The sequence below is a fragment of the Drosophila willistoni genome, chromosome 3R, assembly GCF_018902025.1.
Source record: "Drosophila willistoni isolate 14030-0811.24 chromosome 3R, UCI_dwil_1.1, whole genome shotgun sequence".
NCBI lineage: Eukaryota > Metazoa > Arthropoda > Insecta > Diptera > Drosophilidae > Drosophila > Drosophila willistoni.
The window spans coordinates 16,621,319-16,646,906 of record NC_061086.1 but is presented as its reverse complement, the minus strand read 5'-3'; the positions used below and the strand labels follow the sequence as shown (position 1 = coordinate 16,646,906).

Below are 25,588 nucleotides of genomic sequence, written 5' to 3'. Positions count from 1 at the left end.
CCAATACTGCTTTTATAAAATTAATGATTTATCGATAACACAGTAAAGTATCAGTTATGTCCACCTCTAGTTTAACAACACTTCGAAACTGCTAAAAAGAAATGTTTTAATTGTTGTATTTATTGTAGAACTGCAATGGTTTTTAATAAGATTCCGTGCGTACGCACTGCAATATCGTTCTTCTTTATCGTACATAGTGCATATGTATAGACTTTAGCATGGGCATGGTTGAGACGGCGGCGGCGGATCTCCTGGAAGCCAACACCTACACGTATTTGATTGTGTCTGCAAATCTGACGCTGTGCTTCATCGTCATGTTGGGTGCCTGTCTCTGTTGCAAGAAGAGAATACCAAAGTGAGTTGCATTCTGATTTGCATTCGCAGATACCAATATTATGTAGCGATCTCTTGTATATAGAGGGGGTCGGCACATACAGAGAGGCAGAGAGAAAGTGAAAGTAGCAATTTTTGCGATCTCTCCAACTCTGGTCTGTTCCAGTTGGATGCACTCGCTCTACTAATTAAACTTGCATATTAAATCTTATTCATTTACAGAAATGATATGCTAGGGCTGGAAGGTATGGTCAAATTGAAGAATCCGGACGAAGTAATTGTTGTTACCAATCTGGTAGGCAGTGAATCTCAGGCCGAGCTGAATGCTTCCACAGTCTCAAATGCTGATTCGGAAAAACGGTAAGTAGTGCTCATTTAGGATAGAGTGTTACCATTTTCATAAACCTTTTTCTAGATCGAGCACCGCAGCTCATCGTAGTCTTCCTGACATTCCCGTGGCCGAAAGCAATGACAATGGCTCCGAGTTGTATGAAACTGTGGCCGATAAGCAGCTGGTCGATGCGCGCAATGCCCATAGCCAAAGTCGTAAGACCATTCGAATACTTTCGCTCAATACTTAATGAAAAATAAATACTCTTTGTTTAATCTCTTCACAGCCCAGCCCAGTATGAAAAAGCAGACTAGCGTATCGCAGCACAGCTCCATCAGCCAGGCAGACGATGTGAGTTCACCATATTCAAGGGTCAAAGGACTGCCACATGACTATGCCAAAGTTCGTGCCACCGAGCATCCATATGCCCAATTAAATGCACCGTCCACATCCAATGCCGCTCAGGGAGCAGCAGCAGCAGCTGCTGCCGCCGCCACAGCGGCTAGTTCATCTGGCGCTGATCGTCTTGACCAGCACATTGAAGGTACCAGGGAACATCAGAATGATGTAGCCCAACCTCAGTCTGAAATTCCAGCAGCATCTGCAATCGCTGGCATGATATCGGCCAGCCAGGACCTACCATATATGACACCACCAATTGCTAATCAGCATTTTAGTGGTGACTCGCAGGATTCGTCAAGTAAGTGACGATGACATGGTGAATATTCTTTTTCTCAACATTTATTATTTTAAATAGAGGGCTATACCAGCATCAGTGTGCGGGAGCCTTTGGCCAATATATTGGCGCAACAGCCACCCGGTAAACCGCCAACCAGAAATCCGACATTATCACGTGATGTAAACGATTCACATTACGCCACCGTCTCCGACGATTCGGGTAAGTGTTACAAAGCAGATATTTCATGATTTCAAACGTAATTCTTGTTATATCTTCTGTCTATCGGAAACAGATGAAACATATGCAGCTATTGAGGATCCCAATAATCGTCATTTACCAAATGCCACCGATATTTATACAAGCGGATCAGAAACCTACGCACAAATTCAACCCATGCAGGCGAATCCTATTGTGGTCGCCGTCGAGATAAACAACAGCAGCAGTCTGCCGTCCACGAGTCCTGTTGCAGCTAGTAGTGGACCCATTGGGTCAACTCACAGGCCAAGCAGTAGCAGTACGGATCACCCTTTACCCGTTCCTCCACCGGTGGATAGTCTTCGAGCCCAAATGCATTCTCGGCAGGCATCCTCCTCGTCTAATAATAGCTCCTCCGTTTGTAATTTGGGCTCACCGAAACCGGAAAAGCGCCAGGCAAATTCACCACTACCACCGACGCCCAAATCCAGTATTGTCCAACCACACCATCTGCATGCCACTACCAGTAGCAGCAGTAATCTCACGTCCGGTCGAAACTCTGTTATATCCGTGATTGAAGCGGGAGGTGATGGTATCGAGTTAGAGTCAGCTGAATCATCGCCACAACGCAAGCACAGTAAGAGCTTGAGTCCATCAAAAGAAAGCGATGGCAACAGAAATATCGAAGGCATGTATGCCAAGGTAAATATGATTACTATTCAATAATTTTCTGTCCCTAACCGCACTCTGGATTTTTAGGTCATGAAGAAGCACAAATTCTCGCGCAATTCGCCCTCTTCTCCAAATAACTCGCCAATTTTGATTCGCAAACAGCAGCAGCAGCAACCACATCAAGATATATTGGGTGTCAGTCCATTGGATGGAACTGCAGACACACAAAAGAGTCGCGTGCGCAGCAATAGTTACTCCGCAAAAGATCATGGCTATGAAACCATTCCAGCAGATGGTCATAATCATGTGATTCACGAAAATCGCAAATCGGATTGTTATGCGGCCAATATGTTGCAAAAAGAACGTCAGCAGGAAGCAGGTAACTATACACTGATATGCCTTATCCAATAACGTTTTAGCATGATAGACGAAAGTATTTACAAACACACCGGAAGGTCTATTATGCTAAAAAGTTATTGTTCTCCTTGTCCAATATTTAAGAATCCAAGCTTTTACCTAACGCCTAATTTACCTGTCTATCTACATCTATCTTTCCTTGTGCCTCCAAAAACAAAACAAAAAAAAAACTTAACCAAACGCCTTAACCCAACTTAGTTGTATTGCCAAAATGAGAAATTTTCGCATTTGTTAAATTAAAACAGCGTAAATTTCGAGAGTTTTTATTTGGAAGTAGCCATGGTTAGTATTCAGAAACAGGATAACATAACCAGACTCGTAATTTCTATAACCTAACAATTTGTGTTTTTTTTGTGTTGTTCTCTGGCTAATTGATTTTCGATTTTATCTCCATCGCTAGCAGCAGCCACAACAATAATCACAGCAACTACAACAGCAACATCAACAGCTGTCACTGCGATTAACAAGCACTACGAGACTATTAGCCAGCCACCGCCGCCGCCGCCACCTCTTCCAGTTAGCAGCAGTAATGATCCAGGTTATGAGCAACTGCAGCCCCATTCCGTTGTCAACGAAAATGATACAAAAAAGTTCGATTATGATCCTAATTACGAAGAGCTTAAGAGTCGTGCCCACTCGGATGATGGTTATGCCAAGGTGTTGGAAAAAAAGCGTCCTCCGGGAGATACCAGTGGTTATAGTACCATACCAGAGGCGGATGCTAATCACAATTATGCCAGCATTCTAGAAACGAAAGCCAATGCAGCAATGGACATAGATCACTATGCAAGGATATCGGAAAAGGCGATCTCTAACTCTAGCACTAGTGGAAGTCATTTGGCTTTAACTTCGCCCACCTCGCTGACATCGTCGTCGCTTACCACTAGCAATACGACACCCATTTCATCGCAATATGAATCGCTAACGGGTACAGGCAGTGAAACGGATCCCAACTATGAATCCGTTTGCTATCTTAATACAACAAGAACAACCACCACAACAACTGTCACAAGTACAAGTAGTAATGACACTTTAGAGCATCCATATGAGCGCCTGCAAACAGATCTAGAATCGGAAACTCAGGCAAGCAGTCCATTAAGTGCAGCCACCACTTCGACACCAAGTGAACAGCTATTGGTAGATGACTACTTTCAGGTGTAATGAGCTGGATCTCTTTTTTTTCTCTCTCTATATATCTGTTTTCCCCTTATTTCCCTCAAGTCCCAAACTTTACACCTTTGCCCAACGCGCTCTCATCAGTTTTTGCTTAGCAATATTTCATGCACATATCATTATTCATTGGATGCACACACACACACATACACACACACAGAGCTCGCTCAGCGGCAGTTTTAGATAATTATGAGTTCATAGACCTATATCTTCATAAATATATAAGCTTACAGATTTAAGTAAACAAGTATCCACACTATGGATTTTGCTTCCATATCGGTTAGCTTTTAGCATTAAGTTCAACATTGTGTACAAACTATTTGTATGTTCAATTTGATAATTACATTCAGGCGAGAATTGTAAATCTTAGCTCTATATCTATATACATAGTTGTATGTATACCATATGATTGCGTGGGGGTGTTTAAAATAGTTTTCTAACTTGACAACAACTTCTCGTGCTTTCGTTAAGATTAACAACATTCAATTAAGACATTAAAATGAAAAAAAAAAACTAATCTGTACATCCATAAGAGAAAATGAATAGCCAAAGCAACTTAAACTTCCAGTAATTACAAAAATACATATATATAAACATTAACTTCCAATTGTTATTAAGCACCCCTCGTAGAATCATATGATCTAAATACCAGTGCATTCGTTGCGTCCTAATTTAGGTAAATTGAATTCAAACTGAACAAAGCGCTCCACTTGAGACGCAAAACATTTGTTTAAATTGATAAGCCAGAAACGTTCCGATGTGTCGGGTTATTTTAGGCATTGATATTTAAAAAACAAAAAAAAAATAAAAAACAAAAAAGGAGCGGATAATAGAGTATATAGAGATTACGTATAGGTATATATTTTTGTATGTTTTGGCGTTTTTGCTGCTTTTTACTTTATTGATGATACATACCTAAGTTATGATATCCGAGAAGATAATCCAAGTATAATCCGTGTAATTGCTAAATGTTAAAACACTTTTCAAGTATTCCCAAGCATCGAGAAACTAAACTTAATGGTTGAATAAATTATTGATGACTCAAAAAGCCGTTGCATTTGAATTTTTGTTATTTTATCTGGAAAAGCCATTATCTGTGGACAATTATTCTTGAAATGATAAGTCAAAGACCTTGGTTTAAGCTAAGGACAGTCGGTACCGGAACAACAAATCTAAATAGACATGTTGATTTAATTTGTGTATAACTAATATTTATTACATATGCATATTGAATTCTGGTTTACAACATGACCTGTACACGGCTGATTTGATATTGTTTATGGGATGTTTGCACTAAATTAAATTCGTTAGCTAATTCAAATGAACAGTTGGATCAATTGTTTAACAAAAGGAAATATGAATTGAATGATGAATATTGAAGAAAAAATTAGTCACAGTTGATAATTCAAATATATATAGTTTTTATAGCAATAGTTTTAACATATCTATTCATTCGATTTTATAGTGCAAGAATCCCATTCCAAATTGTGCATTATGTTTTACTAATGTGGTATATGTGTGTATATATATTATATAAAGATCGTTTACAGAAGTCTTATACTCTGGTTCATATTAATTTAACTAAATTCCACAACTTTAACTACAACAAAGTTAGCAAAAAAAAAAAGAGAAAAAATTGAAGAAATAAAGAAATCTCCCTTTAGGTTCACATAACATTTTTGACGAGGATACATTTCGGTTAAATTTTTGTTTCCAGGACATCGAGCACGAATTAAAATGGAGATTATTTCATTTTTGATTTAAATGCTAAATTTTGCAGTTCAATTACTATTATTATTATTATTATTAGGCACTGTGCCCCGCCAGATTCGCAATAAGCAGACGTAAAGGAGGGCGCAGAATGTGAACTGCAGGAATATAATTTGATAATCGTAGATCATGCCACACCTAGGAAATGTAATCGATGAAACGCGCCCGACAAGCGCTGAAGAAGCTGCCACTTCCACGTTTCATTCGTTGTTGCCATCGATCATGGGTATTACAACTGGAGGAGCAGCAGACGGAGCCGGTGCAGGAGCAGGAGCTACTGCTACCGCAGCTGCTGCCGCCGCTGCTAGCTGTTGCTGTTGTTGTCCCTGCATCTGGACTTGCGCTGGCGATGGTGGTGGTGGCGGCATCTGGTGCTCCCGATTCAGCAACGCTATGTTGCTGGCCTTCATTCGGGCTATGGATGTGTAGGCCAGTCCAGAGCCGTTGCCCAGAGTTGATAGACACGGTGACATACAAGGTGTTGAGCATAAAGAATTTGAGATTTCGCATTGATCCAACAGGCGGAGAAGCTCATTGGTGTCGGGTCCGCCGTTGGTTTTCTGCTGGGGTTCATCCTTGGAAAGAAGTGATAATGCAGTGGTTAGATCCCACATTTGAATAGCGCCATTACAATGGCCTGTGAGTATAAATCGTGAGCCCATGCGCGAGGCAACTTCGCATTCGTGAACGCAAAACGATGATATAGTGGAGCTATCCACAGAGCGAATGACGCAGACACGATCTCCGTTGGATGCTAGACGCACATACAGTTGATCCGTCTCAGGAACGACTTTCTGTACAAAGATCATGTCTTCATAGTCGCCATAGGGACCAAAATCATTACCAGCCGCATAACTAGAATTGGAATCTGTGGCCTCCAGCGATACAATCTTGAAAGATGCCTCTGGCGTGGAGCCCGGCTGTGTGGAAAGCATTCCTCGAAAACGTGTTAAACTCCAGGTGCGCACATGATGATACTCGCTGCATACGGATACTAGATATTTCTCTGACAGCATCACTTTGGTGACGGGACTCTGATGGACGAAGAATGTCTCAAAGAGATGTGGCCCATGGCCTGCAGTTTCTGGATGCTGGACAATAATACGGACGGCACCCGACTTCGTTCCATAAGCAATTTCAATCCAATTGCCGCTGATGCTCGAAGTCTTGGGGGTCAAATAAACGGAAATTGCGGTAATGGGATCCAGAGTGGCATCCTTATACAGTTCGGTAACCAGCAAATCATTGTCTTTCATACGTAAAGGGAATTTCTGCATATCTATGTAGTAGATGGATCCATTGTTGCAACCCAACAACAAGAAAGAGCCAGCCGAGTCAAAGGACAGGACAGGCACCAGATCCTGGATCTGCCAGTGCTGAGTCATCGCATGCCAGACGCCAATTTTGCCTGAGGATGATAGAGCTACGAGCTGGCTTCCTATAAAGAAGAGATATTCCACTCGAACATTGAGATTGAAAATGCCAATATCGGTCTTTTGGCCTCCCACATCTTGAATACTCCATAATCGAATTTGACTGCCATAAGAGATGGCCACCATTTTGCTGGGAATCGGCTCAGCCGTTGATGTATTCACCTTGGAATTGATGGCTATTCTCTCGATGGGGGCATCAATGTGGGGAGATGTGAACACCTGCTGCCATCCATTGGAGTCCTTCACCCGGTAGCAGATAACAAAATGAGCATATGCCACGGCAATCCAGTTCTGATGGGCCTTTATAATCTGCACACGCAGAGGATCCACCCAATTGGACGTTTGGGTGGGACTGAAGACCATGCCCACCTCGTTCCTAATCACTTTGTTTAGATCAGCGGATGAGTTGCGTGAGTGTCGCATAAAATCCAACGAAGGATTTCTCGAGTGCAGCATAGGTGCTCCGGTAGGATTGGAGACATTGTTGCCACTGGTGCTGGCCCGACCACAGCGCAGATCCCACGACGAGTTGCGCGAGTGTGAACGGGATGGCTCAGGTACTCGAACCATAGAGCCAGGACGCGGAGCTGCAGAATTGGCAGAAGTAGACGGCAACATCGATTCATCCATGGCCGATGACACCGACTCATTGTTTGGCATCGACGGAGGCGCCAAAAATCCATAGAACAGTACATCTCCGCAGGACGAATGATTCAAATCCTCGCAGAGGGCCAATCGCTTGGTCAACGGAGTGATGCCATAATACTCAGCTTCATGCCTTAGGGCACGAATTTCACAGTTCTTAATGTCAATGTCTTTTGTCCGCAAATAATTCAATATAATTGAGAATAGAGTGGGATCTCGGTCTATGAACACGGCATTATGCTCATCCCTCAGGCTCGAGATTCGGCCACTGAGTAGAGCAGTGAAAAATGTATCCGGAATCCACGTAAGCGTCTGCCTGGACGTTGAGAACCTAAAGCGGGGGAGTGAACGGGGTAAACAACATTCAGTTTTGCGTGCGTCATCAATATGGAGCGAGAATCCATTATCTTTCTGCTTCTATTTTAATATTTCTTTGTTTGCCGTTTGTCACTTACCGTTGGCCACCCACATTGAGATGGACTAGATCGCTAGTGGCGCTATGCATAAAGTGGGACATTCCCCTGTCCACCAAGCTGCCCAATTGCAGCACAGGCGGACAATATGCAATTGCTTTCGATTTGTCTGGCTTCCTATCTGTATATGTAATTGTCTTTACGAGCTCTATGCTGTGAGTCTCCTCCAGCCAACAACTGCAAACGGAATGGCCCACTTGAAGCGCTCTTGGGTGCAATTTATTCGTTTAATTTAATATAATATGTGGCCCTTTATTTTTGGAATTCAGAACGACAACGAAACGACAACGACAACAACAACAATAATATGGGAAATATACTAAAAATATACCAAAATATACTCACACTACTGCAATACCGTTTATGCGGAACGCTCAATACGTGAATTACAGTTTACTCGCTCAGAAAATTAAAAATAACTCAAATCATTGATTTACCGTTCATTACTATTTAAATACCAAATCCTTTAATTTGAGTTTTTTATAATTCATTGATTGGTAATCAAATAAAAATCGATTAGTATGTTCCTTACTAACTGATACGAAATCTGAACGATCTTTTTAAGGATCATCAATCAGGTAGGCATTGGTTTATCTTTGCTGTTTTATATTTATTTGGGTTTTCGAAACATATGTATTTCAAAATCTGCTGTTTCATCCAAGAGGAGTGCAATTATGCCCAAAGTGTCATGCAAATGCCGATCGAAGAAAGAAGTTCAAGTCCATGTTATATACGTGGGCGGGGCAATTGGAATGGTGAGGAATGCCGAAGGAGGTGAGTATGGAATGATGCCAAATCCGTTTCATATCATTTCAAACTTGTCTGCATCGGACAGTCCTAATTGCCAATGAAAACGAGCTGTCCAAGCAACTGCGTCATAATCCCAATTATCATGATCCAAATTTTAAGCCTAGCTGTGTGGATTGTCAACCGAATCAATCGTTTTTGGTTCTGCCGTCTGTACAAGATCACCCGCATCGTGTTATTTACGACATTGTGGAATACGCACCATTGTTGGACTCCAGTTGCATTGGCGTAGATGAATGGAGAAGGATAGCCAATGATCTGGGAGTATGTGAATCGTGAACACTCATTATTATTATTATTTTTGAATGTTTTCTCTCTGCTTTGCAGAAGTCGTATAGCCGCTATGATGGATTCGTTATCCTCCATGGAACAGACACTTTGGCCTACACTGCCTCCGCCCTAGCTTTTATGCTAGAGAACTTGAGCAAGCCTGTTGTGATTACTGGAGCCCAGATTCCCATCTTTGAGACACGCTCCGATGGTCGTGACAATTTTGTAGGCTCCTTGCTACTAGCTGGCAATTACAATATACCCGAAGTTGTGGTCTTTTTTGGTAATCGCATCCTGCGCGGCTGTAGAACATCCAAGGTTAGCTCCGATTCCTTTAATGCTTTCGACTCAACCAACCAAATGTCTTTGGGTCGGACTGGGATTAACTTTGAGATCAACAATCGGCAAATATTTAGACCGTGTAATTTGGAAAAGTTTACAGTTCATGTGACTATGGAGAAGAATGTGGCATTGCTACGTTTATATCCAGGAATCAGTCAGAATGTGGTGCGTGCTCTTCTGAGTGATCCCATCAAAGGGGTGGTCATCCAAACCTTTGGATCCGGAAATGTGCCGTCAAATCGGGAGGATATCCTTGACGAGTTAAGGGAGGCTGTCGATAGGGGTGTCATTGTGGTTAATATCACACAGTGTGCCAGCGGTATTGTATTGCCACACAATACAGGAAATGCGTTATGGGAAATTGGTGTTGTGCCGGGCTATGATATGACTCAGGAAGCGGCATTTACCAAATTGTGTTATGTCTTGGGCAAACCCGATTGGGACTTGGTCAATAAGAAGAAGGTTATGCTTTTAAGCCTACGCGGCGAGTTGACCACCAACAAGATTGCTAAGATAAACGATATTGATCTGATCGAAGGCGTGGCTCGTACTTTGCATCTGTCTACCTCAAAGGAGCGTGAGCAAATGTGTTCCACGTTCTATCCAGCCCTTGTATCCGCTGCTGTGATGGAGGGTGATGTTAATAAACTCACCGATTTAAAGCAATATGGAGCCGATCTTTGTGACACCAACTGTGATGGTCGCACAGCCTTGCATCTTGCATGTTATCTGGGAAAACTGAACTGTGTCTGTTACCTGATCGCAGCTGGATGTTCGGTCAATGCACATGACCGCTTTAATCGTACTCCCTTGCATGAAGCCATAGATACTGATAACCATGAGATTATACGGGCTCTTCTTAATAGTGGTGCCATTCTTCGAGATCCTCCCGAGGTCCAGGCGGAATTGTTAAGAGCCCTTACAGAGAGGGGAAGGATTCAACGCTTGGAATCATTTCGCTTAGCTGGTGCTGATCTCACTCTGGCTGATCGCACGGGACGCACAGCTCTGCATTATGCTTGCCAGTTGGGTAACCATGAGGTGGTCGATTATCTTTTGCCCTACTATACAAATCGCTCTATCAAAGACGAGCTAGGATTATCGCCCATTGAATATGCCAAGGCCGCCCACCATGAACATATTGTTACCCTATTGCGAAATCGGGAGAGGCCGGATAATCCGGATCCCTGTTTGTATACTAAATAAGTTTGTCACACTTTTAAAGCCTTCTAAGGAGCAATGTTGTGAGTTGATAACAGAACTTTCAGTTTGAAAGATCTCTCGTCAGAGCTTCCATCAAAAAATCGTAAAGGACTTCATGTAACTATTCAAGACTATATCAATTTGTTAAATGTCAGGAAAAAGCAATCATAAACCAATTAATAATTCTTTAAGCGTATTTGTTTTAGTCTTGGGATAGAATTTAGTTAGTTGATAGACTTTCTCGTTCCTTTGGTATGAAAAACAACAAATTCTCTTTGCATATTATGTTTTTTTTCAGAATTTTTTGAAATATTTGCTTATATATTTATGTTTATATATATATATAATTAGTTAGTTGTCCAAGTTGAGGGCAATGAAGTATTTAGCTTGCATAGGTAACAAACACATTAAAATCTTCTCTACAGAAGTTATATATGTATATGTATATATTATACGCTTATGATTGTGATTCTGTGATAGAGATTGGGTCTGTGGACGATGTGTTAAATCAAAAGGGAAGTTTCCTGTTAGTTTAGAATTGTGTGGGTTTTTTTGTTTTTATAATTATATGTATATATTTTCAAATATTCATATTCATGGTTGATGTGTGATTATATATTTCATAGAGTAAGAGTAAGTTAAAACCTACAAAATGTTGTTCATTAGTTTTAAAAAATGTATAAACTATTATTGTAGAAACAGAAAAACAAATATGCATTGCAGTTTATAAATAAAAAAATTGTTAAAACAGAAATACTTAAGACACACATCATATAAATATAGAATATAATGCATATATGTATGTCGAGAGAGGAATAGAGAGTTAAGTTATATTTAGTTGGTGTTGCTTAGGCTCTTAGACTTAAACTAAATAAAATTCGATCTGCATAATTCGAATGAAAACTAAATATGTATGCATAGTAGACACTAAAAAGATATTCAACTTATTTGACTAAAATGACACATGGCTTTTTGTTTTTCTTATTAATTTTTGTTTTTTTTTTTACCTATTTTTCATTTTGTTTAATGTTTTGTTTTTTTTTTTTTGCTCTACAAATTATTTCTACGACGACATTTAGACATGAAATATTGCTTGGTATTTGACGCTTTGTAAAGGCTTTTTTGATTTTGTAACTTGTCTCGTGGTGTGCTATTTTAGAATATGATGTAGTTAGTATAGTAAGTTATGTACTATATATGTAGTTATGTAATCTATGTATTGTTAGTTGTTGAAGCATTAAAGCCGCTGTTATACTAATTTTTTGTTTTATTTTGTTAATACTTAAGAATTGCTTTCATTTTTTTTCTTCTTTTTTTTTTTTAATGTTGAGTACTCGAAACGGCAACTCTATTTTGCTCTATTAACTATGGCTTAAATTTTATATATATGTTCGTAATATATTCATATATATTTGTGTTAATTGTTGTAATTTTAAAATCTTCTCCTACTAAAATACATTACAAAAATTGTTCTTCACTGGGGTTTTGTCTCCAATTCGTTTTCAACATTTTGTCGTACAAAAACAAATGCAATGCGTATTACAAAAAGTTACCATAACCGTTTATCGATCATTTTTTCTTTTATGTGTTTTTTTTTTTTTTTTTGTTTTTTGTCTTGACTTATTCGTTGTGACGGTAGTCAAAAATGACTTGCAATTTAAATTTAATTTCTGATGGTTTTCGTTAATTAATCATTTAAAATAAAACCAAAACAAGGAGAAAAAAAGAAATTGTGTATGAGTTTTTTTTCAGGTTAAACTAAATTGCACATTGTGTTAAATTTTGAACGCAAAGAATAATTAATTATTATTTACATACAATTAATTGTATTATTGTTTTTCTAGAAATATTTACAGCAACACTTCTGGGTTAAGTGTGTGTTTGTGTGTGTGTGTGGGGTGTGTTTATGTTTGAGATAGAGAGAGAAAATTTGGAACCTCAAAAGGATTAATATTTTGTAGCTGCCTCTCTAATTGACCATCAGAGTGTGCGACTCCATGGGCGCCGCGGAATCGTAGAGCGTATCCGTATCCTGTGTGGGCTCACCCTGCAACTGACACTGATTGGACAGGGTGCCAGCACCGCAGTCGCAAAAGAAACTGTAATCCAGAAATGGAACATATTAAGTTATTATTAAAGCAATATATTTTCTCAAACTCACCGATCATGTCGTATGAACTCAACATCATGGCCTGCATGACAATTTTTAATGCAATTCACGCATATAGCATTACGATCCGTTGTATTGCATGTCTGACAACGATAGAAATCATGCATGGGAAAAGATGTATAGCTGCTTATCTTGTACAGGCACTGCCCACTAGACACCGCCTTCTCTACCTCATCCTCGTTGTTAAAGATATTATTGCCGCGCGTAATTGGCTGCACACCGCTGGCCAAACACAGGCCACCGAATTTATTCTTAAATATCTGATTGTGCTCCAATGTGGCTGTGGCATTGTTTGTTATCTCTACACCCGCTGCCTGGCCATCGTAGATGCGATTTCGACGAAGAATAGGATGCGATTGCGTTGAGATCAATACTCCGGCCTGGGTATTGCGGAATATATCGTTCTCCTCTAGGATGCCTTTGCCGCCGTTGAAGATACAAATGCCTCCATCCCGGCCATCATAGATTTTATTGCGTTTCAGCGTAGGATTCGAGTCAGTTTTGATCCACACACCAGCCATGGCATTGTCAAAGATTTCGTTTTGCTCCAGCAATCCCAGACCGCCATTGTACACCAAAACGCCGCCGTTCTGTCCACCCCAAATTTTGTTGCCCCGTATCACCGGATTGCTGCCCGTTCGGATTTGAACACCCGAATATAAATGATTAAATATATCGTTGTCCTCCAGTTTGCCATGGCCATTGTCATAGAAATAGACACCCACTTGCTTGCCAGAATGGATGCGATTGCGACGCAGTACTGGCGTACTGCCAGTAGTTATCCAAACACCGGCCAGCGTATTAGAGTACACTTCGTTCTCCTCAATCAAACCCTGACCCTTTTCATGAACATAGATACCACCATGCTGGCCATGATGGATTTTATTATGTCTCACTATAGGATCGCTATTTGTGCGAATTTGAATGCCAGCCAAAGCATTACCATAGATATTGTTATGCTCAATGAGGCCGCGTCCCTCTCCAAATATATAAACACCACCCTGATGGCCATTGTAGATCTCATTCTTGCGTATGGTGGGATTACTATTTGACGTTATCCAGACGCCTATAGTTAAATAAGGAATATTAAATCATAAATGTACAAAACGAACAACTGTAGCGTAAATATATTTACCAGCAAAGTTATTTGAGTGTATCCGATTTTCAATGAATTGACCCAAACCATTCTCATGTACATAGATGCCGCCCGTTTGGCCGTGATGAATCTCACACTTGACGACTGTGGGATTAGCACCAGCCTTGACCTCGAATCCGGCTATCCTATTGTTATGTATATCATTTTTCTCAAAGTAACCCTGTAATTAGAAATGTAGTATTAATGTCATATCCTAATGATGTACTTAGCTATAGATATAGGAATTAGATCTGATTTGACTGCAATACGAAACTTATAGTTCGTTAGGTCCAAACTGATTTGTATGTTGGGATTTAAACACAAATTATTTCATTTACTGGTCATTCTAACTTTTTTAAGGACATTGCATGAATATCTAAATTGTAGTAGCGTTGGAAAGATTGCTAAAGCTCAAAACCCACTACATAATGCTACAGATATATGAGTACATGGAATTATCAATACATTATAATATGTGTAAGGTAAGTAAATTTAGAAAAAGATTTTCTAAACAAAAGTATCTTTATCTGATTACACTGTTCTCGTATTTTAGTGGACTTATTATTAATACGATTGGGTTAAAAGATGTACATACCATTCCATTTTCAAATGTAAATATTCCCACATCGCGTCCATGATGTATGTGATTCTCGCGCATAATTGGACTGGCAAAGTTCTTTACCCAAATGCCGGCGAGAGCGTTGCGGCTGATCTCGTTGTGTTCATAGGTGCCCTGGGCGTAGTCAGTTACATAGAGACCCACATTCTCGCAATCGCTGATGTCACAGTTGCGTATAACGGGATTGGCATTGACACCACCCACACAGACAGCAGCGCCCACCACCGAAGTGGAACGAATGATGCAATTGTCGACGGTGGGGGAACAATTTTCACCAATGTCCAGGCAATAGTGTTTATGATGTGACACAGTCGATGTCACCTCGGGCGAGAATTTGAGTGTGAGGTATCCAACATATGCGTATTTGGCACCCTCGACGAACATAACCGTAGAGCCGGCTTCTCGCTCGAGAATAACAGATTCAGCAACATTGCCTGGAGCGGCACCCACCAAGGCCACATCGGAGTCGATAAAGAGATATTCACCCTTATAGTGGCCAGCGTGAAGGAATATCAAGGGACCTGGATGTTCCGTGGGTGCCACTTGTTCCTCGTATATATTTACCAAGGCATTGACACTGGCCCCACCGGCACCAGATCCAGGAGCAGCACTGGTATTTGATAGGCCAGCAGAGACAACATTTCCAGCGCCAGCGCCGGATACGAAAACGCCTGCAGCGGCCCGCTCTTCGGGATAGTCAAGGGCAGCTTGGATGGTGTTGAAAAATACTATACTTCGGCCAGAATAACGCTTGTCCTGATATCCGGGACGAACATGAACGCCCCTATTTAGTTGATGGAAGCTCTCCTTCCAGGGATTTGCATATTCCGACTCCTCCGGCTTCTCAAATATAAATTTGCATAGCTCCGGGTTAAAGAGTGGCAAATCGTATTCGAAGACGGACTGATAAAGTCGCTTCCAGAGTTCTGTGTCGTTGGCAATGGTGTTGAAGCGCTTGCAGACTAAGGCCAGACGGCACAGGTCCTGCTCCATGAGGTATGAAAAGATGGCCAGAAGCACCTCATCAGGCAATTCGTATTGTAGATACTGAGCAGCTGTGGGTGAACCGTTGGAACCAGTTGATCCGCCTGCAGCCACTTCGGTTGAAGGTACTGCTCCGCTTGTTTCGCCACCGCTTTGAGTGTAGAGGCGGCGAGATCGCTTTCTGGCCGGAAGCATGTAGTTGTTATCCTCAATGGCAGCTCCCACAGGCAGAGCACCACAATGCTGTTGGGGTACCGAACTGTGCACATTTGGCGGCTGGGCGAGAGTGGCTCCCGTGGTAGGGGCATTGTTCACGGGAAAAGTGGCGCTAGTCGACGGAGCTTGCACAATGGCTGAAGACGACGAGGACGATGAAGTCGATGAGGAGGACGACGACGACGAAGATGATGACGATGATGACGAAGAGGACGATGACGATGAACTGGATGGCGATGAGCTGGGATTTACCAGTGGTGGCGAACTGCTCGATGGACCAACAAGTATGGCAGCAGCAGCGGCGGCGGCAGCAGCAGCCGAGGAAGACGATGGCCCACTGGAACACCATTGTTCGTGGCTATTGCTGGCAGATATTTTGCGACGCAAGTCATACGGAGATTGATGACTGGAAGAGGAAGCGCTGGCAGATGTCGAGGCACCAACAGCGGCAGATGGGCCAGCTGAACCCGTTGTGCCTGCTCCTGAGGAACCAGCCACTGCAGCTGGTGGCGTTGAGTTTGAACTGCTTGTTGTGGCAGATCCGGCTGCAGCACCACCGCCGCCACCACTACTTCCACCACTAGCACCTGCTGCACCACTTGAACTCTCTGTGGTGTCCATCATTTGCAATGGATTGTAAAAGTTGCCTGAGAATCCAGATGATCCACTTGCACCTCCGCTTGTAGACTGGCCGCTATCAAAGTACTCGGAGGAAGCGCCGGAGCCCGACGCTGCGGCTGAATTACTTGCGGCTGCTCCTCCTCCACCGTTGGTCGCATTTTGCTGCTGCATGGGATCCATAATATTGCCAGCGGGACGATTGGGCATGGCTATACGATTGGCTCCTTTCCGTCGGGAGCGGCGCACATAAGTGCGGGAGGATGTAAACGAGGCGCTGGGCATTTTAGTTGCCTAGCCTATAACCTGATTTCTTGCGAAGATTATGTCCAATTTCTTACTTCCGTATTCGTTGAGTTTTCACAATTTTCCAACCCCATATGCATATGCACTCACACTCGCATACACACACTCACACACACATACGCACACCACTCACACGCACACGCACACACAGAGCCACAAATTGACGACAACTTTTTCTCCTTTCACTATCACTTAGCTCTGCGATTCTGGTTTTTCTTTCAAAGTTTTACTCCTTGCACTAAATAAATTTCGTTTCGCCTAAAGCACTACCATTTTCATTGCAATTAATTGTCCTTCTTATTGAATATAGATGTGGAGTTTTTTTTCGGTTTCTATCTCTATCCTTTGTTTCTCATTCTCCTTCTCCTTTGTTTTTTTATACGTATGTGTGTAGCGATAAGCGATTACGATTTAACGATATTTCGATAATAGTATAACCAGTGTTGCCGTATTCCCAAGAGCAAAAAATGCTAGATAGCAAAAAAAATGCCAGAAAAAGCTGAGTATAATAAAAAAATCGATAACTCGATAACTTAAGCTACTCGAGATTTCAGTGTTGAAAAGTGAAAAAATCGCCTAAAGCTAGATTTCAGTATTGGCAAACGCTATTTTTTATTTGGCGCGTTGTTTGACCGCGCTGGCAGCCAAATATTTTACTCTGAATTATAAAATTGAGGAATATTAAGGCCAGAGCAGCCGAATATTGTATTGTGAACTATATTTGTTCTCTAAAATCAAGAAATATTGTAAGCTCAACAAAATTTTGGTTTGTTGAGAATAGTGCGAACAAAAGTTTCAAAAAGCCCGCGAATTTGTGTATCCCAAATGTGGCATCGCGCAACACTATCTCAAAATTTGAGAGCCGGAAACAGGTACTGTTTAATATAGTGCCGCTAAAAATAAAAATATTCTTGTGTTAAATTAGACAAAAACTAAGCATTAAATCGCCAAGGTGTACCCATGGTTTTGGCTTGTGCAAATTTTTTCTTCAGTTTGATACCAAATTTAAATACCGTGCGGCCGTTTTGGCCCCGGGTAGCTTAAGTAAATATTTACCAAATGTAACTGCTACTGACCAAGTAACGAGTCACAGTTGGAGCAAAATAGAGGCGCCACTGAGCTTTTCGGCTAATAAAAAGAATGAATACTTTTAAATGTTTATATTGAATCCATTTTGGTGTAAGGTGAAAATTAGATCCTAGTTACTTACGAAAGTTACTTAAAGTTATACCTTTATACATACAGATTGGTCAATGGAGACATCGTTGGGATGAAAGGACAAGAATAGAAAATTGTTGGTTTGACATGGACCTAGGATTAAGTAAGCTAACCTGACTGACCAAGTGGTTCCCCTTAATTACATATAGATAGATGATCTTTTGGACTACTTACGCACATGTGTGACCAAAGAATTGATCGTAGTGTAGTCAATTTGCTAAATAACAGATTTTTGGCATCGTTGTCAGTTTGAAAATTCAGCTTAAATTGAGATGTCTTAGACCCTGATGCTCATATAATTTTGACTATGTACTTTATTAATTTATATTAATTTTTTAGAATCAACAAATTACAAATTAAAACACCATAACCAATTAACTAGAGTGACTTATGGTTTCAATTTAAACTGAACATTAATCTAGTTGTTTCATGAAAAATTTGATTAATCGAAGTAGGCTAGTCAAAAGCAAATGCAGTAAACATTTCATTCATTGAGGGTCGACACAAATTTTTGTTCTAATGCGATTGAAATCAAAAATTTAACCTTTCAAATGACTGAAAAGCTTTGGCTTCCTGTTTAATTCTTTTAATATAGTTTTATTGCTTGCGTTATAACTTTTGAAAGGATCGTTTATACAATGTCCTTGTTCATTGATAACCTTCCAGGTAATGTTATTGCCAAAATCAATGCATAGACCTTGCACCTGCTGTCGATTTGAAGACCTACAAACTTGAACGGCTCAAAAGAAGCGACTGCCAACCCAAAAGTCAGCTAAGAACGAACATGTAAATATATGCATGCAAGCCTGCCAAACAAGAATTAAGGTCAAATCAGTCCCCGCTTCCGAGCCCCCCAACACCCGAAGTTCCAACCTTTTGGCACATGCATTCAAACATATGTATGTTAGCAGTTACCACAGCTGTTCCTAGTTGTCATTGTTCGTAGTTTTTTCCCCTTTTTTTTGACTACTTTATTCAATTCCCAACATTGAACTTTGCACACGCGAACCATAAGGCAATGAATTCTCCTACTGACCGACCGAGCCCCAGGTATATAGATGGGGGCTTAAATGCAACAATTTCCGCAATATTTTCACCTCTGCTACTAAATGCACAATTCACGTGTCAAATTTACTAACATATTGTCACAAATGAATTGCTACACGCGAGTTTTGCGTCCCAAAAGCAGCTGCATAAACATACCCAAAGTCGTGTAGGTCCTTAGGGCCCATAGAATTTATTGGAATGTAACAATCACTGAATCCATATTTCAAAGAATATATTAGGTAAACTTAGATATACACTGTATACTATGAAATACATATATGTATGTATGTATATGTATAGAGTGCTTCTGTCTTTTAGCGATTTTTGCCTTTAAGAAATATTGTATTATATAATACCTAATTAAAACTATACGTACACAAGTCGATTAGTTGGAAATTTGTCATTAACTCCAAATTAGAATCCTTTTGTACCTTTTGCCAACACTAGAGATAGCCATATGTTTGCCTCTCTGTCTGTCTGTTTGACCACCCGCAGACCATTTGCCAGTGACCTCAATAATAATTTCGTCTAATTGCTTCGTAATTATGCCGCGCACATGCTTTCTTGATTCGACCGTTGTTGCTAATTCACTATGCCTCTACTCTCCACTCACTCCCGCTCTACTCCCCCACATTCTTCTCTCATTGCTGTCTTTCTTTCTTCCTTTCTCTCGGTCTGCATGTATGTATGTGTGGGTGGGTGGTCGGGTGTGTGGGTGTTTGGCTGGCAGATGTCCTGCCATTCCTGCTTAGTCCGGCCATTTTGGATTGTTATTATTTGTCTCTTTTGTTTTGCGCAATTTTTCGTCATTTTCTTCATTTTCCTGTCATTAGAAGTATTTAACTTTTTGCTATTTTGCCTTTCACCGATTTGCTTACATTATTCATGGCAAATTGAGGCCGTGAGGCAAATTTGCCATGCAGGTATAACCAAATGGCTTACCACTTATGCATTCACGCCATTGCAGAAAAAATGGAAATAATAACCAAACCATTATTCAAATCAACAACAACTTGCGAAGACCAAACTTAGAATTCTTGACTTTTTTTAAGAGTTTATTTCATTTTCAAGTTAGTGGCTAAATTTTTGAAGTGCAGGCCATTAAAAAGTTTTCTAAATGTTTATTAAAATAAGCTTTATTTCCTATATGGGTGTGTGGATATCATTCTTAGTTTCCTTTCTCAAAGAACGACATTAAAAAAACTCTCAATGAACTCAAGTAATAGAATAGAGAATAGTGTTCTAGGATCGCGTTGCTGTAGCCTTTATTTGGTTGACAAACTGTGTTTTATCTTTTTGTCTCTACATTGATTATATAAAGTCAATATCCTTAAAAGTTTTGATAAAATTAAAAAATGCTTAAAATATTGAAATAAGATTTATGAATCCAATGCATTCTTAGCTTGAAAAAGAGGATTAAAGAAGCAGGAGAAATCATTTCAGATCCTTTTCATATACAATTGAATCTGTTGATTAATGAACTAATTCTTGATGGGTCTGTGATTATCATTAAACTAGTTAATTAACAGATGTACTGATGAAAGCTGTTTTCACAGTTTTGATCGAAATCGGATGATCACATATATGATTTGACATATTCAAATTGTTGTTAGGAAGAGAATAAAAAGGCAGGAAACTGCAAAGCGTCTAGGAAAATTCGTCATTGTCAAAGTAAGCTCTTTGGTTAGATTTTTTTTAACATAATGGCGATATGTAATTGTCGTGATTATTTGTTTTTTAATTTTAACACATATTTCTACTACGTGATGACCTTTTCGAAGAAAAGGTTTATAGCTTAGTTTTAGACAATGTCCTTTTTACCTTTTTTGGGGGTACTCTAATCTACATATTTCTACTTTTATTCTAATGAAACTCAATCTATTTTTATCTTTTTAAATGGTCACCATTCCCAGTGCCAGTGCCTAGTCATTAAATTGAAATAACAATATATTAGAGTATAATAAATAATGAATAGAGCAATGCACATGTTGTCTTTGACAATCATATTTGTTGTATGCAATGATCATTTTGATTTATCAATATTTAAATAAAGTTTTTTTTAACGATTTTCGTATTTGTGCAATGGCTAATAATCTATTCATGCAGATCTGTAAATTAGATCTCTGGAAATATAAAAATGTGCAATTGTTAATTTATTTAGTTATTTATTGTATTTTAGTAAAATTCAATCTTCTTTTATAACATTGGCAATATAATATTTTTAAGTACTTAAAATCTTTTAAATACTTTAAGTTAGTTTCTACTAGCAATTATTACTGATGATGTCTTTTTTGCTCTTCAAAAGTCACTTGAGATTTGTGTAAAATAAAAAAAAAAAAGAAATCGCACTGTAAAACATTTGACGGAAAGAGAGAGGTGGACGAAAGGAACGTAACTAAAAAGCGTATCAATGTGTGTCAATGGGTTGTTGGTTTCAATTGAAAGTATATATACCTACCTACATGTCTGCCTATATCTGTTGACAGGACCTTAACACGTGTGCAATTCTCACATACATGAACCAGCCATAAAAACATACAGTTATCATGGACGGATCCAGGGGGTGGAGTCCGAGGGATTTGGACACAAAAGTATCTGCGTAACAAGACTGCAGTACTGCGGATTATTTATCACGATATTCCTGTAACTAATGAACAGATACTAGATGTTCTTAGGCGGACACAAAAAGATTAAATATCACACTGGCAATGTTTTCCATTTTTTTATATTCCAAATAATTGCAAATAAAATGGTCTTTAGTAAGAATATGTTCTAGACATTTTTTTTGGCACCCCCCTGAAAATGTATTCTGGTTTCGTCCATGTCAGTTAGCATATATGAACAAATAACTATACCTTGTCAAGTCATTTAGATATATCGTGTACATTTTTAATGACAACTAAATCTAAATCTCATTCGAGTTTTGCGAGTTGTTGACCGAGTAGTTGCCTGCCCTCCGACCCCATATAATTTATAAATGTTCATGTGCGTATGGAGTAGGTGATGAAAAGTGGAACTGGATGATGGCTTGGATGGTTGGGGGATGGGAGGGGCATGCCAGAACAAGTATGTCTAATGCGCAAAACTTTTAATTGAGTTTAAAATTGTATGAAGAAACGAGGCAAACGAGCGAACACATCCAGAGCGAGAGAGGGAGAAAGAGATTGCAAGAGACAGAAAGATATGTATCTGCCATCTTGTTGAAAAATGTTGGAAGGAGCTTCAAATGTTGTGTAGGTCCTTCCCCATCCCCATCTCCATCCCCATCTCACTTGCATATGTATGTATACAAGTGTGAAAATGTCCATGTTTATGGGTTGTGTGCGCTGTTTTTGAAGTGTGTCGGTTTCAATCCCCGCAAATTGCCCATGAAATATTAACTTTACCCATAATGAGACGCCATTTTTATACCTTGTAATTTGCCCCCCCACTTCCCATCCCTCAAAAAAACTTAATGTAATATGTGCGTATGTGTTTTGGTTTTTATGTCCTGTCCTCACCTTCTTATGGTGTGGCATTATTCCTGCAGAGAATATAAGTACGTACAATAGATCATTAATCCTTCCAACCTTTCGTGGTCATTATGAATGAAAAGGGTGTAAGTCGGCCATCAATTTAATATTTACTGTCCCAAGTCAACTTATAAAAAATCCGAGACATATTGAGGCCAAAAATTGCAGTCGCTGGAACCATTAGTTTGAGCCAGAAATGAAAAATGACTTAATTTGCAATCGGCCACCTGAAGTCCTATCTCTTGCCGACTTCTCTTCACCTGCGGCCACCTCTTTTTAATTCTGTACCCTTTGGATAGTTAGTGGAAATGACTTGGCTTACAAGTAAATAAAATGTCTTGCATTTTCTTCATCGACAAATGACTTTCGGTTGCATGGCACGTAGCACACACATATACACACACACACACACACACACACACTCATAAGCCAAGGAGCAACATGGCATCGTGAGAAATGTGCTTGCCAGCGGCGCCCCTTGGACAAAACAAAAAACGACAACAACAACAGAAAATACCGTCAACAGCAAAAAGAAATTACTACAACTCAACCTTGCAGTTACCTTTATACTCTATATATTGACCCATTTGGGTGGGGTACGAACTTGATGAGCACAAAAGAGATAGAGACAAAATTCGTATTTTGATAGTTTAACTTCTTGATGAGCACAAAAGAGATAGAGACAAAATTCGAATTTTGAAAGTTTAACTTCTCTTTTGCATCGAACACGAAAATCTGAATGTTTGTCATGTTTTCGGTAAAATTCAAAACCCCATCAAATAAACATATGTATGTATATCTAAAGGCATATTTAGGATCATGTAATATTTAGGAACCAAGTTTGCTATTATCTTTTTATATCTTAATGTAATGTCTTGATCATATTCTTATACAGAATTCATTCTTTCTGTTGAAACTGCAAGACAAAGATGTCTATGAACCATAAATTTTAATTTGAATTCAGGGAATTATCTGTAGTTTACTATACTTAAATGAATTGAAATTTTGAACTATAGAAATCACATGAATGTACTTAAAACTATATGCATTTTCTATAACTACTTAATATCTACTCTATCTCTAATTTTAACTAACTCTATCCATTTCCTTTATCCTAATGATTAATATCAATATTAACTAGTTAGATCTCAATATTAATATGTTGGTCTTTATTCTGTTACTTTAATTATTTTAAAATTTACTATTCAAGAGATGAAACCATCATTTTACATTTGGCTATTAAAAGACGTATAAATCAGTCCTTAAATTAGCCAAGCAGCAAATACACAACCAGAGAGTACTTAGAGTTGGAATAGTATCCATAAAAGATTTCGTGGCTCCATTCCGACATATTCTTAGGACATTTGACTTAGCGTAGACCTAATTTAAGATGAATTTTACGAAATAAAAAACTACCAAAACACTCTTCTCAAAAAGATTTCAGTTATCCCTAATAGAAATGTTCCTATTACTTTATAATAAACATGTTAAATTTCCATTTTAATTGGCACTAACACAGTAATACTGCAATTCAAAGGGCAAAGTTATTTAACCTTTGGCCAAATATATACAATATATTGAATCATGTAACGTGAACAAACAAGGGCGTCAAAGTGTTTATCCGACAAAGTAAAGAACGTTTTCACATCACACATATATGTATATGTATGTATCTGTAAAGGGCACAAGCGTAACAAACAAACCAAACCAAAAAAAAACAAAAAAAAAAAAAAAAGAAACAATAAATACATGAATAAATAAAACTTGTGAATGGGAGGGGAAAAGTGGATATAAAACTGCACGATGCACGTTTAACGTCATTTAAAGCTGCAATTACTCAGCACGCTTGCTGGTTGTGTCTATGAAACGGGGACCCTTTCCAAACCACACTCCCCTCTGCTCCACTCCACTCCACTTACTCATTCACTCTGGCCCGGCTGTACTTGACTGTGGCTTCGCTTTAATGTCATTGTATGGCCACAATTATTCAGCATTGTACTTTGTAGTCAGCACGGACAGGACTTGGCTAGGCTCGGCTCGGGCTAGGCTCTCGCATGCAATTCCCATGCAAATGCAATGGCCATGAGGATGGCTAGAGGGCAATAGGTTGACTCCTTCCGGTGCTATAAATCGTTTCCCAAGCATGAGCCTTATTTTCTAATTAAAAAAAAACAAAAAAAAAATAACTTGGAAAAAGTGCTCCAAGCACGTAAGAGAAAGGCGTGCAGATCACGTCTCACTTTTGCGGAGAAGGCACTTTTTGCAACGGAAATCCATAAGCTAAACACATTTGAAATTTAGCATTGAATACAGAGGTGTTCTTAGCATTTCTAAATAAATAAATTCATAATTCAATGTTTTAGAAATTTTATAAAATGGATGATATTTTCTAACAAGTAGTAAATTCTTAAAGTGACTCATATCTGAGAGTCTACCAGATTACCATGTGATTTCGGGTTGAGAAATATACACCTAAAAGTGTGCTATAAAAAGGATGCATTTTAAGCAGATATCAAATGTCTATTCATTAACTCCGTATAGCATGCTTTGAGGTGCAAATTTCACACATTTTAGAACCTTACCTTAAAGGTGAGATGTTATGAATTAAAGCATACTTCTTTGCTCTCTTTAATATTCTGTAAATTGCTTTTAAATTATTTTAGATACCTAATAAAGTAAAAGGTGAAAATCAGAAAGTTCTTAGGTTACTATTATGTTTATATTGTGCAACAAAAAATTGGAAAAACAGTTTTTTTAAAACAACACATTTTTTTTACAGGGTCGTGTTCAGCACTTCCCAATTTATAAAGGAAACTTTGAACTTAAAACACAGACCTTTCCACCTCAATAAAAATTTCAATGATAAATGCAAGTGCATGCTTTTAAACAAAAATAACATAGGAACTTACCTATCATCAACTAAATCTTTTATATTTCAAATTCAAAACAAAGCCAACGTCAAGTATTATGAAAGCAAATTAAATTAATTCTATTGCGTAAGTATTAAAAATTCCCCATGC

At 39.2% G+C, this 25,588-nt stretch overlaps 4 protein-coding genes across 5 annotated transcripts; 2 read left to right on the top strand and 2 right to left on the bottom strand.

The window, feature by feature from the left end:
• The first annotated feature begins 59 nt into the window (after positions 1 to 59).
• On the top strand, positions 60 to 4,863 carry LOC6651047 (flocculation protein FLO11). Of its 2 annotated transcripts, none has more exons than XM_023179901.2 (8): positions 60 to 355; positions 556 to 693; positions 749 to 879; positions 951 to 1,364; positions 1,422 to 1,562; positions 1,636 to 2,240; positions 2,298 to 2,589; positions 3,031 to 4,863. In XM_023179901.2, exons 1-8 carry the CDS (start codon positions 219 to 221, stop codon positions 3,786 to 3,788), a joined length of 2,616 nt encoding a protein of 871 aa, XP_023035669.1. In that variant the 5' UTR covers positions 60 to 218; the 3' UTR covers positions 3,789 to 4,863. The 2 variants fall into 2 exon arrangements, with proteins under 2 accessions (XP_023035669.1, XP_023035668.1); XM_023179900.2 differs by having other exon boundaries at positions 3,028 to 4,863.
• Positions 4,864 to 4,989: 126 nt separating this feature from the next.
• Positions 4,990 to 8,390, bottom strand: LOC6651280 (BTB/POZ domain-containing protein KCTD3). The gene is made up of 2 exons (XM_002074155.4): positions 8,104 to 8,390; positions 4,990 to 7,979 (listed from the first exon to the last, which is right to left on the bottom strand). The coding sequence occupies exons 1-2, from the start codon at positions 8,163 to 8,165 to the stop codon at positions 5,771 to 5,773; spliced, it is 2,271 nt and encodes a 756-aa protein (XP_002074191.1). The 5' UTR covers positions 8,166 to 8,390; the 3' UTR covers positions 4,990 to 5,770.
• A 315-nt stretch (positions 8,391 to 8,705) lies between these two features.
• Positions 8,706 to 10,934, top strand: LOC6651279 (L-asparaginase). The gene is made up of 3 exons (XM_002074154.4): positions 8,706 to 8,895; positions 8,957 to 9,192; positions 9,256 to 10,934. Exons 1-3 carry the CDS (start codon positions 8,796 to 8,798, stop codon positions 10,744 to 10,746), a joined length of 1,827 nt encoding a protein of 608 aa, XP_002074190.1. The 5' UTR covers positions 8,706 to 8,795; the 3' UTR covers positions 10,747 to 10,934.
• A 1,528-nt stretch (positions 10,935 to 12,462) lies between these two features.
• On the bottom strand, positions 12,463 to 17,183 carry LOC6651278 (F-box only protein 11). Its single transcript, XM_002074153.4, has 4 exons — positions 14,644 to 17,183; positions 14,049 to 14,229; positions 12,905 to 13,979; positions 12,463 to 12,842 (listed from the first exon to the last, which is right to left on the bottom strand). Exons 1-4 carry the CDS (start codon positions 16,768 to 16,770, stop codon positions 12,713 to 12,715), a joined length of 3,513 nt encoding a protein of 1,170 aa, XP_002074189.1. The 5' UTR covers positions 16,771 to 17,183; the 3' UTR covers positions 12,463 to 12,712.
• Between the last annotated feature and the right edge of the window lie 8,405 nt (positions 17,184 to 25,588).

Coding starts and splice junctions, on each gene's coding strand:
- LOC6651280 (XM_002074155.4), bottom strand. CDS start 8,165: ATGTCCCACTTTATGCATAGCGCCACTAGCGATCTAGTCCATCTCAAT. Junction 7,980..8,103: donor CTCAATGTGGGTGGCCAACG/GTAAGTGACAAA, acceptor CCCCCGCTTTAG/GTTCTCAACGTCCAGGCAGA.
- LOC6651278 (XM_002074153.4), bottom strand. CDS start 16,770: ATGCCCAGCGCCTCGTTTACATCCTCCCGCACTTATGTGCGCCGCTCC. Junction 14,230..14,643: donor TTACATTTGAAAATGGAATG/GTATGTACATCT, acceptor TTCTAATTACAG/GGTTACTTTGAGAAAAATGA. Junction 13,980..14,048: donor ACACTCAAATAACTTTGCTG/GTAAATATATTT, acceptor ATTTAACTATAG/GCGTCTGGATAACGTCAAAT.
- LOC6651279 (XM_002074154.4), top strand. CDS start 8,796: ATGCCCAAAGTGTCATGCAAATGCCGATCGAAGAAAGAAGTTCAAGTC. Junction 8,896..8,956: donor GGTGAGGAATGCCGAAGGAG/GTGAGTATGGAA, acceptor TGCATCGGACAG/TCCTAATTGCCAATGAAAAC. Junction 9,193..9,255: donor GGATAGCCAATGATCTGGGA/GTATGTGAATCG, acceptor TCTGCTTTGCAG/AAGTCGTATAGCCGCTATGA.
- LOC6651047 (XM_023179900.2), top strand. CDS start 219: ATGGGCATGGTTGAGACGGCGGCGGCGGATCTCCTGGAAGCCAACACC. Junction 694..748: donor AATGCTGATTCGGAAAAACG/GTAAGTAGTGCT, acceptor ACCTTTTTCTAG/ATCGAGCACCGCAGCTCATC. Junction 2,241..2,297: donor TCGAAGGCATGTATGCCAAG/GTAAATATGATT, acceptor CTGGATTTTTAG/GTCATGAAGAAGCACAAATT.